This window comes from Frankliniella occidentalis, unplaced genomic scaffold (genome assembly GCF_000697945.3).
Source record: "Frankliniella occidentalis isolate FOCC.00 unplaced genomic scaffold, Focc_3.1 Scaffold40, whole genome shotgun sequence".
Taxonomy (NCBI): Eukaryota; Metazoa; Arthropoda; class Insecta; order Thysanoptera; family Thripidae; genus Frankliniella; species Frankliniella occidentalis.
Window position 1 is genome coordinate 868989 of NW_026267170.1, and position 14502 is coordinate 883490.

General features: G+C 42.5%; 2 protein-coding genes across 3 annotated transcripts in view; one reads left to right on the forward strand and one right to left on the reverse strand.

The window, feature by feature from the left end:
- Positions 1-4153, reverse strand: part of LOC113209242 (CCR4-NOT transcription complex subunit 3) — an 18787-nt gene extending 14634 nt beyond the window's left edge. Inside the window, exons 1-9 of the mRNA XM_052266576.1 lie at positions 3965-4153; positions 2792-3024; positions 2509-2664; positions 2246-2425; positions 1851-2156; positions 1442-1712; positions 1027-1340; positions 428-944; positions 118-343 (exon numbers count right to left, since the gene is read on the reverse strand). Of these exons, the coding sequence (XP_052122536.1) occupies positions 118-343; positions 428-944; positions 1027-1340; positions 1442-1712; positions 1851-2156; positions 2246-2425; positions 2509-2664; positions 2792-3024; positions 3965-3989 (2228 nt within the window). The 5' untranslated portion in view covers positions 3990-4153. The remainder of the gene's footprint in view (positions 1-117; positions 344-427; positions 945-1026; positions 1341-1441; positions 1713-1850; positions 2157-2245; positions 2426-2508; positions 2665-2791; positions 3025-3964) is intronic.
- A 215-nt stretch (positions 4154-4368) lies between these two features.
- On the forward strand, positions 4369-11701 carry LOC113209244 (centrosomal protein of 131 kDa). 2 transcript variants are annotated; one of them, XM_026426666.2, is made up of 17 exons: positions 4369-4686; positions 4852-5230; positions 5430-5546; positions 5622-5754; positions 5906-7365; positions 7464-7643; positions 7750-7846; positions 7927-8182; positions 8257-8376; positions 8462-8699; positions 8782-8985; positions 9064-9281; positions 9361-9586; positions 9670-9893; positions 9975-10146; positions 10224-10420; positions 10493-11701. In XM_026426666.2, the coding sequence occupies exons 2-17, from the start codon at positions 5141-5143 to the stop codon at positions 10623-10625; spliced, it is 4065 nt and encodes a 1354-aa protein (XP_026282451.1). In that variant the 5' UTR covers positions 4369-4686; positions 4852-5140; the 3' UTR covers positions 10626-11701. The 2 variants fall into 2 exon arrangements, with proteins under 2 accessions (XP_026282451.1, XP_026282452.1); XM_026426667.2 differs by lacking the exon at positions 4852-5230.
- Positions 11702-14502: the final 2801 nt, after the last annotated feature.

Sequence of the window (14502 nt, forward strand, 5' to 3'; positions counted from 1 at the left end):
ATAACATTGATTTGACAGTCAAATATAAGAAATGAAACATAGTAGTAGTCAAACATTTAAAATACTGTGTTATTTTATCATGTTAAGAAATTGTGTGTTAATGTATTCAATTAACTGACCTGGGGATAATACGGTGGTGCTGGACAAGGATTTCTTGCAAGGTAGGACCGCAATTTTTCTGAATCTGATGGTAAAGGCATATGGTAATAGGCAGCTTCAAGCTTTTGGAATTGGCGCTGATGCTCCTTTTGTAATGGAACAGGTCCTAAAGGTGCTACTCCCAGTAAAGGAGGTATGTGAGCTTCTGTTGTTACAGGCATCATCATCTTTGACTCCAACAAACCTGAAAAAGGTTAGATTAGATTAGTATGCTGACAGCTGCAGACAAAGAAAACTTAGACAAAGGAAATTCATGAGCAGCCCTTACTTCTACTTGTCTCAGGAGGTGGAACTTCAAGACCTGCTCTATCAATAGCTTGCTGGGCAATACTTTTCAGGGACGACAGTCCAGCAACATCTCCTACATTTGGTCCATTTAATGTTGGGGGTTGCTGCTGCTGTTGAGTCGGTTGCTGCTGTTGCTGCTGCTGTTGTTGTTGTTGCTGTGCCTGTGGCTGCTGATGCTGCGGCTGGGATTGAGATTGGAGTTGAAGTGCCAACTGGGGCTGGGATATTGGTTGAGATTGGGGTGTTTGTTGTTGCACTGGGGTTGATGATAGTAATGCTGTAACAGATGACGTGCCCAAGCCAAACGTAGGGGCAGATGTCACAGGTGAAGGGGAGACCAGAGATATGGAACCCGCCGACGATGCTGCAGCTATAGCAGCAGAAACTGGTCCTACTGCTGGCAGTGGTGATGCCGAACTGCTCACTGGAGATGGGGGTGACGAGCAATTTACGGTAGTATTATTGTACTGATGATGATCTACAGAGTTAACCATTCCCTGGAAACAAATTGAGAAGTATTATTAAGGAGATTCCTAAATGCTATGCTTAATTGTTACACAATTACAATTATTTACTAACCTGCATTCGCGTCTGTTTACTGCCAACAACAGATGACATTTGGTTACTAGAGGACACAGCAGGAGGTGGTGTTGAGCCTGCTGAGGCTAGTTGTAAGTGTGGAGGTGGGTTGCTTGTGCTTGTACTGCTAACATTGCTGCTACTGTTGTTACTACTGCTCACAGGTCTGGTGTCAACCAAAGATTGTTGAGGAACAGGATGGTGAAGTAACGATGGAACTTGTTGGCTATTCGATGATCCAATAGCAGGCATTAAACTTGGAGGCTGGCTGTGTGGTGATGATACAGGTATGGTGCCATTTTCTGTACTATGAGCTATAAAAAGAGTAAACAAAAAAAGAATCAATAGATATGTCTAATAGGGTTAAACTTTTAAAGTTAAAAGAATCAGAACCAGATCCAAATTGAAGACTTACTTGATTTACTGCTGGAAATATTGTTTGAATTAGTAGAAGCTGTTGGGGTTGTAGGTGGTGCAGGGTGACTATTGGCAGCTGCTACAGCAGCAAAATTGCCAACAGAATGGTTCATTAATGAGCTTGGAGAGCTATTGTTAGGTGTGGAGTGAGCTACTCCAGTAGATGTCTTGCTAGGAGTAACCATAACAGGTTTAATAGGAGGGATAATCCCTGTAGAGTTTATGAGGGAATTTTGCTGGCTGGCTCTCACTGCAGTTGGTTTTACAGGCTGAAACATAAAGATTAGATTTATAAAAATTGAAAAAATATAAGTGAAAGATCAAGCTCTTTCTCTTACAGCTGAAGGTAGTGAGGACTTACATCCTGCTTGATGTAGATACAAAAAAGGATATAGATAGATACTTACACTAACTTTGGCCATTTGATCGTCTTTCTTCTTCTTTTCGGCATCTGGGGTAGGGCTCTCACTGGAATGGTTGAGATTTTGAAGAGGTGAAGTGGGTGGTGAACCACCTGATCTCGTTGATGTGGGAGTACCACCTGTGTCGTTGCTGTTATTACTATCTGTTGTTGCAGATGAAGGAAGACCAACACCAGATAGTTCTATCTCATCTAAGCCAATAATGTCATCATATATAAATTCATTTTCTTCAAAGTCTGGGTCTTGAGATGCTTCAATGTAATACTCCACGTCATCCTTGATTTTTCTTATCTGTACATATACATACATAAAATATGCATTAATGCTTAATAATTGAGTCTGAGCCGTCATTCAAGAGTTGAACTAGATTACTAGCTTACCTGCCCAACTTCTACAGCAGTGTTATCTAACATTCGTAACAATGTTTCAAGTTTTCGGATGTGGAACCGGTGTTTCTCTAATTTTCCTTTAAGCTCATCCATACGATCTTGCTTGTCTTTATCTAACCTCTTTTTCTTTCCCGCAAGGAGGGACTCGATTTCAGACTCAAATTGGTCCAACTATTGGGAAGAAATTTTAAATTAGAACGTAATCCTTTAATCTAGAGGGAGGTGTGTTTTATCTGAAAGGTACGGCATGTAACCTGAATATTGAGCGCGTCGATGGAATTGACTAGCCAGCAGCTGATCTCCTCGCGTTCTTTCTGTGCTGGATCCAGTTTTTGTGCTGCTCCGAGGCCCTCTTTGGAGTAAGCTTTGGTTTTTGTTTCCCGCTCAACTATTTTAAACCTCTCCATTTGCTGTAGAGAGAAGATACCAATACAGTACATTTTGTGTAAGCCCTTTTTAAAGGAATTGGGTAAGGACACAAATAATTTGACAAGGTATATTACTTTTGTGTTTTGATAAAAGAACAAATATACTTACAGTTTCTATTAACTTTCGGTCATCAACCAAGGGCCCTTTATCCTTGATATCCGGGGATGCAATCCAAACCTTGAGCTGATCCCGTAATCTCTGCAACTTTTTAATCTCCTTCTTGAGATCAGCCTCATATTTCTCCTTCTGGTTACTGTTTGTGGCATTGTGGACCTTCTGCCAAATGTCTTCAAATGTTTCCACACCCTCTGCAACTTTCTTATGACACCTGTCTATTTCTCCTGAAAACAAGGAGGATTGCAAAAGAACCATAAGAGAAGGTTTAAAGGGTGAAACAGTGATGAATATATACTCTCTATTTAAAGTTTAGTCTCCTAGCAATACTGAAAAGTTTCCAAAGGTTAAGACTAAAGATAGATGTAGAATACAGGTCAATCTACGACATGTTCATATGAACAAAGTCACTTGTGATACTGACATAAATTTAGTTTTCAGACAAATTTCTTAGGAAGTAGAATTGTTTTGAAGGAATAGAGCCAAAGTACTTAGAGTTTAAAAATTCCTAGGAAGCAATAGTAATGAGGAACCTTTTAATTCACAAACTGATTTTGAGAGCTCTAAAATGAGATGAGGCAGGATGTTAGCAATTGGACACTTAACCTCACTTCCAGACATTAGGCCTGAAGTAAAAAGGGCACACACACTGATGGATCAACAATTATTCAAGGAGAGGTGTGAAAAGAAAAAGCTCTGAAAGTGGCTGTTACCCAAGAGAGAGAAAAATTTACTATATTCTTAAGGAATCACAAACAAACACAATAGCATCATTGGGTACACTAACTGTCACAGCTCAATGAAAGAATTACTCATGCTCGCGAGTCAAATAATGTGGAACCGTGAATAGTGAGAAATATAGAGAAAGTAATGTGTGTGTTTAAACGAAAGAAAATTAACATATGATAGAGAATCCGTTGTGCCTAGGCCAAGCTTTCATCTGTGTTGTTGTGTTGAGACCATGGCATCTGTAAGGGCTATTGTTGACTGAAGGACCTCAGGACCAAATTATACTGAAAGCTTGGTAAGAAATGACTCATAACCAGTAAAACCGGCAGTTTTTAAATTGATTTTAATTGATAGTAACCTCTCATTAACTGTACACAAACTGTAAACAGGTCGGAGAGAGGTCATGTATTTCTCATCTTTTAACACCCTTTTCCTTACCTTGAAGCTTTCTTGAAGCGGCCATAGCTAAGTTAACGTGTGGTACAATAATTCTGACATAGTCCAAAGGTACAGAGTGAAGACACAATGCGAATAGTAACGAATATTTTTGTGTGAATTATGTTCAACGAAAGCTTTGTTCATACAAGATGGCTACCTCTCGTATCAGTCGATTCACTGTTCTTCTACAGTGTTCATCCGCCGTGCAACATAGTCGCAGTTGGCTGAATGAACAAACCCTGTAGAAGTAATGGAAATTTTTAAAAAATAGGTTTATTGAAGGTATACAAATAGTATTCAGAGTTAATAATTTGCACGATACTCCTATTGAATCAAGTGTTATACGTACAACCCGTAAACTTCGTCGGCTCTGGCTAGTGTTCATACGCCAGTGGGACTATGTTGTGCGCAGCCTGTTTTAGACAAGTGAAAAGCGGCGCAATCAGCTGTTTTGCTTGTGCTTTGAATTGTGTCGAGGAAGTTATGTTTTGGAGAGAACTCCTCACAATGGCAGCCTCCACCGATGGCCTTCTTCACGCGCCATTCCTTAATCTTATCTCATGTAAAATTTTGCCCCCTGACAAATTTAGTCTATGGGACATTTTGACTTGCACAGCGGTGTGTGGTGAGGTTATGTATGTCTACTGGTAAACATTTGGTTGCACACGCACAAGTGGCATTGGTCTCAAAAAAGTACCGGATTTACGCTGAATATTAATTTAGTAAGTATTTTTATCCAACCCGCAATGAGTTGTGCTCTATTATGTTTTCCTTTGCATCAATTTCGCTGTATTTCATTTGAATGTTACTACTTTTTCTCAAAATGCTTCTCGAGTTTTGACAAATGATATCCTCTCATGATTTACCTGTCCTATTTTTTTCATTAGAACTCAACTGAGCAATAATCCGCAATCTCTGCAATGCATATATTTCGATTGCACATTCAAATTTGTACTTGCCGCTCTTTCACTTTGCTCAGATGTTCTCAGTAGTTTCAAAACTGCCACCAGGAGCGCTGAACTCAAGTTTGTAAACAAATGTCGGGGCGAGCGGTCTCTGCAAGTTCAGTCGCCTGAGGTCCCCAGAACAAAATATTGAATTTCGAAAAGTATCCTTGTCACGACAAATAATAAGTGTCTTCTTTGCAATAAATATACTGCTTTATTTTTAAATATAATGTCGCACAGTGACAGGGAGCTTTCAAAATGTAGGAGATCTAGCGTGAAAGAGGGTGATGGATCAGATCTAAGCTTGAGTGGTTCTCAGGTACTGGCTTATACTTCATATTATCATTTAAATACTATTATTGCAAATTATTTCCTAACTTTGTAGTAAAAGGATCTGTATCATTCATCAATGTCTTTTCCTTATATTCTTGTTATTGCACATTTTCTATGTGTCCTGATTCTTGTTTCAAGAGTATGACTTATTTGTAAGATTCTACTCATATCAATATTTTTCTCAGGTCAGTCTCGTATCCAGGTCTCGTTCTGTTATGGGAAAAGCAAGTATACGAGCACTTGCTGTGTCTAGTTCCAGAGTCAGGAGGCCGATGTCAGCAGTTCCTACAATGACATTCAATGTTAGTAAACTGTTTGATAATCAAATCTTGATTTGCTCTATTTTAGAGAGGTTTTAATACATTTATTAAATTTAGGAAATAACTCGAGACAAACGAAGACCATATTCTGCGGATAGCCAGATGCTTCTTTCATCTTATCAGCAGAAACGCAACAAACTTTCTGCCTGCTTCTCTATGTCTGCGGATCCTATGGGACTGGCCCCAAATGGTTAGTTGTGAGTGCTAGACACTTAAATCTACAGGATTATACATGCAAATAGAGAGCCATATCCTCAACTTCTTTTCTTAATTTCTATAGTATTTATTTCTTTTTATTGTTTTCCATTTTAAAATCGTTATTTATTTTTTGGTTCTCTCAGACTTTGAAACTGATGGAGATGTAGAGTTTTCTTCTTCAACACTCGTCAGTTCCCATTTATCAGATCAGCTAGGAGGTGCATGGATGGAACTAGAAACAAGAGGTTTATATTTAGGCCGTTCTGATCGCAATCATATTTCATCTTCAACCGACAATGGGTCTGATCTGCCATGCTGCAGTGATGCTTCTGAGGAACATTCGTCTGAAAAAAGTTTAGGCAAACAAATACAAGCCATGGCAAGAGATCATTTGCAGCATGACAGTGCAGCCTATGGTCCTTCAAGCCCTCTTGTTATAGAATCCAAAGGAGAAGTTAACAATGACCCAAATGGATTTATTAACGAGGAAGATACAAAGAAAATGTCCACAAAAGAGTTACATCAACGTATGGTTGAATCAGGACTTCTTTTTTCCTCTTCACCCTATGGCGCTAGTCATTCCTTCAAAAGGGATGATGACTTCAAACAAGTCAGCTACAAACCAGATTTGGATGGAAGGGATGATAGCCCTCAAAAAAGAAATCTCTGTAGTTCAGTTAATGAAGTTTTAAAACCAAATCCTGCCTCCTCGGAATTTTGGAGTCAACACCATTCATTTTATCAGGCTCTGAATAAATCAGATTCATGTGGTATTGAGCAAATAAGCTTCCCAAAGGAACATGATGTTGATTCCTTAGGAGGTGACTCGAGCTGTAGTAACAATGGCTCTGATTTACAGAGAAGAAACAGAACCTCTGGTGCTCTTCCAGACCATTTTGAGCATAGACCTAGTAGCAGCGATCAGTGGTCTAAAAATGAATTTGGACATGTTCGTTTTCAACAGTGGATGACTGATAACAGCAGAATGAGTAGCTCATCTTCAAATAGAGACAACCTCACACCCACATATTTTTGTGGAACCCGTCACAATACTCCCCATGATGAAATTTATCAGGACTGCACTGTAGAAGAAATTTCTACTGATTCTGAATGCTCCAAGATTTTTCAGTCAACAAGTGTGGGACTGGGAAAAGACTCCAAGTCTGATGACAAACTTTCTAAAACTGCAACCTGCCATCCTCCTAAAGAAAAAGAAGAAAGACCATCCAACCAAGGCTGTCAAGCTGAACTACTAAAAGAGGATCAATTTGATCTGATGATAGATAGTAAAAATGATTGTTCTAAATCAGAAGTAAATTTTTTAGATGGGTTCGCTATTGACTCAAAGCAACTTACCCCAACTAAAGATACTATTAGTTTAGAGACTAAAATTTCCAGTCCTCAGAGTGGTTGTCTGGATTCACCAGTAGATTCTGCTAAGCAAAGAGAGCAGGATCAGTATGACATAAAGAATAGAGTTTGTAAAAGTGTCTGTACTTCAAAGCCAGTCTTCTCTACTCAAGGGAAAATTAAAAATATGACAAACACCGTGAAAAAGGATCAAATACCATCAACCTCTAAGAGAAAAAGTGATCTCAATGGGGTAAGTACAAGATGTGTTTTCCCTAATTCTGACGGCAAAGGCGAAATTCCTGCAAAGTTACAATTAAATTTACATTTCTTATTGTGGTGTTTCTTTAGAGTACCAGCAGCAGGAGGTTTAGTAAAAGCCCCTCGAGCAATAGTAACCGGAATTTTACTCCGCCAAAGGAGGAGACATTTCCCGCAGAGTCACAAACTGAACTTGTATCCTGGATGTCAATGTGTTCCGAAGAAATGAAAGAAAAAACTGCTGAAGGAGCAAGTTCCAATCAAAATGAGGTGATCTAATTCTTTAAATATTCTTCTTTTAATGCACTTCTTTCTTAATAAATCTATTGCATAAAGAACATACAGCTATGTCTGTTTTCTGTAACTTCTGAAACAGATTTCTGCAAATTCGGAAAAAGCCCTTTCTGATTCACCTTACAATGAAATTATGACCATTCTTCGAGTCTTGGAAGAAAAGGAGGATGAAAGTTCATGTGTGTATCATGATTGATTAGAATTTATAAACTCGTGTCCATGAAACAATGTCAGTGTTTTATATAAAATTCTTTTGCAGTGCTAAAAATCCTTAACAAAAGACCTGAGCTCAGAATGGCTAAAGATACCTCTATGTCTGAAAACCAACAACAAAATAATGAGGAAATCTGCAATTCTTCATCCTTATCATCTGGGAAAACAGAAGCTCCTCTCCATCACCCCTCCAAACTTCAACCTTCAGAAAAAAATGACAGTAGTGAGAAATTTCCACATCCAGCAATGCTGATGTGTTCTGATAGCGGTACACCTCAAACACCGGTACAAGGAGAGCTAAGGTTTGGGGACTTTTTATATGTAAATTTTATCTAATTAGGTTTTACTTGACTTGTTGCATTTAATGACTTAACAGAGACTTGCTAACATTTCTGGATGCCGTGGACCAAAGCTGCTCTTCAGTTCTTCAGCCTCGTCCAATTTCTAGTCCAAGGACTTCTCCAAGACCTCAAGTTACCCCTGTAGACTCACAACAGTTAGAGACCATTTTTATGTCTTGCTAATATATGCTAATCTAATAGATGGTAATCTTTCCTGTTACTAATGAACTCCACTTTCAGCTTAGAGGAGCTGCTTCTACTAGGACGCACAGAGTTAGCTCAAGAAATTGTTTCCCTACGGCTTGCCCTGGAGGATAGGGATGCTACTATAAACTTGTTGAGAACTGCACTGCGCGAACATAAAGATGCTCAGGCAAGACGCAATGCAGCTCACAATGCAGAAGTAGAAAATCGTTTGAGTCAAGTCAAAGCTGAATGTGAGGCTGTCATCAAACGACATCAAAAATTCATAGATCAGGTAAATTCAAATATTAAGTAAATCAGGTTAAAATTATGATGTGTCTTGCAAACCAAAAATTAATTTTGCCTTGAACTTTTAGTTGATTGCTGACAAAACCTCTCTAAGCAATAGGTGTGAATCTTTGGTGCAAGATGCTAAGGAGAGTGAAGAGAAACATGCCAAGACAATTGTGAATTTGGAGGAAAAGCATAAAGTTGAGATGCAAAGAGTGAAAGATATAACAGCAGCCACAGAAAAGTTAAAAAGAGAACGTTGGGTGGAAAATAAGACACAAAAAATCAAGGTTAAACCAGCTTTACAATGTTACATCTTTATCTTAGAGTATGAAAAACTTGCATATTAATGTTTATTATTTATGTAGGAACTGACTGTGAGAGGCTTAGAGCCAGAGCTGACTCGTCTTACTAGTCAACACGAACAAGAAATGTCTGCTCTCCGAACTCTTCATGCTCAAGAACTAGAACAGATGGAAGTCCGTGCTGCCAGAAGAGCCGCACAGCAAATGGAAACTTTGCGGGAACAACTTGTTCAGGAAAAAGAGGATGCATTGGCTAGAGAGCGTGACATGCTGAGGCAAAGGTTACTTCTACTATAATTAAGCAAGAATTCTCATTATTTCTTTGATTACTGTTTTCATATTTTTAATAATCTTTTGAAGGATGGAAAAGCAGCAACTGCTCTTTGAAGAGGAAGGTGCAGAGCAGCGTCGACGTTTGGTAGCTGAAGTACGACGGGAGCAGGACCGCTTGGCAACTTTAGAAGCCAGACTGGAAACTCAGTTTGAGGAACGAAAACGCGGGCTCGAGAGGGAAGCTGAGCAAGAAAGAGACAGGGTCAGGAGAGATTATGCAGATAAATTGAATGAAATGCACCGCAAGCAGCAGGTAATAGATTTAAATTCTTTCATGTATTTTGTATCTTGGAGAGCTCTAGTTTTCTTCTCATGTGTTGTTTTGTTATCGTGCAGAATGAAATGCTGCAGTACCGTGAAGTAGTTAAGGCTGAAAAAGAAACGTGGATTGAGACCTACCAGCAACAACAAAAGCAATCTCTTGTGCAAACCACAAATGAAATTAGAGATCAACTCAAAAGGGAGAGGGACAGAGAAATAGAAAATGTTATTGAAAGGCTTGAAAATGAAGCTACCATTTCAAGGGAGGAAAAAGAAAAGTTGGCAGAAAATAGACTAAAGTATAGTTTAATTGCTTCCCTTTTTAAAATTAATTGTGTATTCGGAAATTTCTGTTACCGTGGGGGGTATTTCTTTTGCAGAAGAGTACGTGAGCAGTTAACATCAGAATTAAGGGATGTTGAAACAGCTTTGAATTCTCTTAAAGTAAAACATGCAGAACTAAGAGCCCAACTGCAGGAAAAAGAAGATAAGTTTGTTAGTTCTGAGGCACTCAATAGAAGTTTACAAACACAGCTTGTTGAAACTAGAAAGGTAAGATTATCAGAAGAAATTGATTATTGGTAATTAGAATGTTGTAACCCTTATATTTCAAATCATGGGCTTTGCAGATAGCAGATCAATTATCTGTTGAAAGAGCAGATTTAAAGCAATCTTTACTACATGAGGTTAACACTGAGATGGATAGCCTTCGGCAACAGTTATCAGAACAGCATTTGAGACATCAGCAACAGCTTCAAATACTTTCAGAACAATCAGAGCGTGAGCGGCAAACACATCAACAAGAACTTCAACAGCTGTTTGACAGGTGTGTTCATTGCATTTCCAAACAGACTTTTTTATAACGACAGTAATTTTATCTTTTAAAATTTTGTCTCAGGGTTAAACTTGCTATTTCCAAAAAGGAAGAAGTTGTTAAAGTTGCCAAAGCCAAACAAAGAGCTGCCGAGGAGCAAAACTCACACCTTCAAGCTTTGTTGGAGCACAGGAGAAAAGAATCGCTTTTATCTTAAAAGTAACAATACTTTACCCTGTTGTTGAATACCTTGGAGCTATTTTGAAATATGAGTTAATTAAGTATTAGGAACCTTAGATTTAAACAGGTTAGTCCGTATCATATGTATTTAGAGTTTTTATTTTGATACTTCACCTACAAGGCATTTTATCTATCGAAAATACTAGTATGTAATTTAGTATTTTCTGAGTAAGATGAAAACTGAGGTGAAAATCCTCTCAATTGTGCTGTGGAAATTTATGCAGTATTAACTTCGTCTAGTCATTAACAAGCAGACTGTTTGTAAAAATATGAATAATCCTAACTTCTCATGTGCGGTAGGTAAGAAGAAGTCATGGGTTGTTGAAGGTATTAGACTGTTATAAACATTCTAGTCTTGGATAAAATTTATTTTTCTGGTATTTTGATCCTACTTCCAAGCACAGAAGATGAGTACAAAAGTTCACACAAGTTATTGCTATTGAAGCAATCAACTGAATTTCTACATACGCAGGTATTAAAAGTAAGAAAGAAATCTAAGAACATAAATAATGCTACAAGTTTACAACTCCTCATTAACACATACGGAAAATAATTTCATTACAAATGCAAACAATTTAAATTAATTCACCTAACAATATTCCATCAAAGAAATCTTTTATAACAAGAGCACCTAATATTTTTCTGCAAGAATTACCATTACAAAGATGTAAGTATCTAAAGTCCGACCTAACTGATTTGCAAATCAAATTGTGCTGAGGTGCAATTTGTTTTTCCAGGAACTTTGGGGATGAAAATTGAGACTGTAAATTACCTTGATTTTTACTTTTCTTATTTTACTTTTACAGGAGGCCAGTTCTTATTTTTGACGAAACTTAAGTTTTTTTCAACAATTTTACATCCCCTACTGACTAGGAATTCTGGATTCACACAATCTACGTGTACATTTTCCCATTGAAATACAAGCTTTATCACAGCCAGCAATAATCAGGTATGATAGTTCTTCAGAGAAATGTGAGGTTGCCTGCTGCTGCTGTTCTTTTTCTACAATGTCAGAATTTATTCCTAAAGTAATGGTTCTTCAGAATTTTGTTAGACATGGTTTCATGTTCCTCCTCACCTCGACGTCTCCGGAGCCACATCATCTGATTGAACGTGGAGTTTTGACTACATTTCTTGGGATTTGAGTGTTGTTGAATGTTGATTGAGTGGGCTATGTCCTGGAAAATCCTTGCCAAGCCAGAAGACACTGGCTGGTCAAGGACTTAGCCCGACACAAGGGATGTCGTGAAACCATGAACAAGTCTCGTGGCCTTCGATGGACGGATTGCATCTGTCATGCCCGTGGGAACCCTTTGGGACGGGTGCGAGATCGTAGTGGCGTCGCCACCGGAGAGGCAGGGGTCGCGTCGCCGTTGGATCAGCTTTGCGCACGCACGCCCGCGTTTTCCTTTTTATTTTTAGCGAGTGAACCCTCGAGGGGCGGGGTAGGACGGCAGAAGCGCAGCGACGCCCTGTTGGACAGCGTCCAAGCGTCAGCGGTTGGGGTCGTGGCTGGGGTGGCGGCGGAGGACCTCGCCTCGGGACCTGCAACGATGCACTGGCGTCAGGCCTGTGAGTACAGGGAAAATTCAAGGGTGTCAATGTCACAAACTTCGAGGAGCATGAATCGCCATCCGCACACTTGTACCGGGGGGTGCATCTTTGAATGCGCTCTAATGTTGCGGGTTTACCTTCTCCTTTCGCCCCTTAACACGTTGTGTCCCAGGGGGTCATTAATGACGTGCTTTGTGACCATACGTATGGTCTCGTGGGACTCTACGTGTTAAGGCGCCACGGTCCTTGCGATCCTTTCGTATGCAATCCTGCAACACTGGAGCGCATCCAAATACGATGCAGTCGGTTCAAGTAAACGTGTGAGTCTTTCCTAGGAATTCCATACATTGTTTGGAATCACCTCGCACACGTGGACCTTCAAGTGTTCGGATGGAAGTGCACATTTGGGTTCGCTGTGCGAGCGAGAGCGCTGACCTAGTGGCGGCCGGCGAGCACGAGGGTGAGGAGGACGGGCGCGAGGGCGGCCAGGGTGGCGACGCTCAGCCCGGACGCGGCGTTGCAGCCCTCCGCCTTGCACGCGCCGCAGAAGTTGTTCTGCACCAGGGCGGACTGCATGGCCTGGCTGACCCGGCGGCAGTGCTCCTCGGGCTCTTCGGGCAGCAGCACGCAGCCGCGGATGGTGTAGTTCTGCGGCCGCGACAGCTGCTGCTGCTGCTGGTTGGTCACTGCGCAAGGGGCACAAGTACGCTCGCGTGAGAAAGGTCGTGGACCATAGTTATTGTTGTTCCGGCCGACCTCTATGTCACGCAGGCGTGTGCGTAGGTTGCCTACTGGCGCGGGGCCATGAGGTGCCGTGCTCAGTGCCGACAGGCAACCCGCGCGCACGTCTGCTTGCAGCACTGAGGCCCGGCAGACTCACGAGACTCACCGAGGATGTCGAGCTTCTGGCAGCCCATGGTGCCGGGGGCGCCACCGCCGTACTGCATGAAGCGCTCGCCGAACGCGTCCACGCCCAGGACGTGCGACGCGCCCAGCACGCTGGACAGGGCGCGGTGCGCGCGCTTGACCTGCTCGTGGGAGCAGTCGGTGGGCAGCATCGTCTTGTCCATCGGGTCGGCGCATCGAGGGTCCTGGTCCGAGCTGCACGTGTAGCAGCGGAGGGCCTCGGAGCCTGCAACATAGCCGACGGGGAGGGTGTTAGCCGAGGGGGAAGTTCGAGCCGAGTGTTGTTCCAAACTGGACAATAAACGAGCACGGAGTCAAGAAAATAAACGTTATCTCGAGAGTGGAGCAGGGGCAGGTCCTCCTGCAAGTCGTGACGCACGGAAGAAAGGATTTCGTTATCACTACAAAACTGTCTGCTGTGATAGCAAAATTGTTTTATCCCGTGCATTAAGCTGCAACCAGAAGGGGGTAACATCATGACTTCTGTAGATTACACAATTTTGACTTTCTGACGTTACTCTGATGCCGTTGTGACAACTTTCCGCCCTTTGGGAAGGGTGGTGGGCGCCACCACAGCCACCAACACGAGGCCGACGCGCTCGCCGGCCGGCCGGCCCGGGCGCGCTACCAGCATGTCGCGCTCGCCACCACCAGCACGTGGTACTTGGTGCCAGTGAACCTCGGGCCCCGGCGCTCGCTCGGCTCGGCCAGCCGGGCACGAGACGCGCATTTACCAGGAATTAGGGAAATGAGCGCGAGTGGCTGGTGGCGTGGGTGGTGGCCGCTGGGGAGTCAATTGCTTCCAATTGGCCGGGCCGGCCGACGCTGGACCCGGCGGCGGCGTAGCGCATTCATCAGAAATCTCGGAGAGGAACAGAAAATCCGCCCTTCAAGTTGTTGCGAAAAATGTGTTCTCGAGAGAACGGCATGGTGAGATGGGCTGGGAGGCGGAGAGGGGGCCGGGCGAGGGGGGGGGGATCCCGCGGGAGGGGGTGGTGGGGCGCAAGCCCTCCCAGGCCCTCGCCCTCAGTAGTGCGAGAGCCGCCTTGGCTGAGCGCTGAGGCTTGCGGGCGGTGGCAGCAGGAGGCAGGAGGCTGCGAGAGCGAGTGTGTGTGTGAGTGAGGGAGGACAGGGCGAGAGACAGACTGGTGTCGCTGGCGTGGGGCGTGTGAGTGATGGATGTGACAAGGATGGTGCCGAGGTAACGACGTCGATGCAGCTACCATACTCTGCGCTCGCGGCTGGCCTCAGAGGAAACAACTTGGAGGTAGGTGGTCTCATAACCTCACTCGGTCGCTCGCCTCCTCGCTGCGAAATGGGGCGCGGGCGCGCGCGCTGCAGCTCGCTGTCGCGCTGTTGTACTATTCGTCTCGGAAGGCGATGAGCAGCGAGCA

Bases quoted from the DNA above. Each gene is read 5' to 3' on its own strand.
- LOC113209244 (XM_026426666.2), top strand. From the start codon at position 5,141: ATGTCGCACAGTGACAGGGAGCTTTCAAAATGTAGGAGATCTAGCGTG. The intron at 7,847-7,926 runs GTGTGTATCATG...ATTCTTTTGCAG, and splicing joins AAAGGAGGATGAAAGTTCAT to TGCTAAAAATCCTTAACAAA. The intron at 8,986-9,063 runs GTTAAACCAGCT...TTATTTATGTAG, and splicing joins ATAAGACACAAAAAATCAAG to GAACTGACTGTGAGAGGCTT.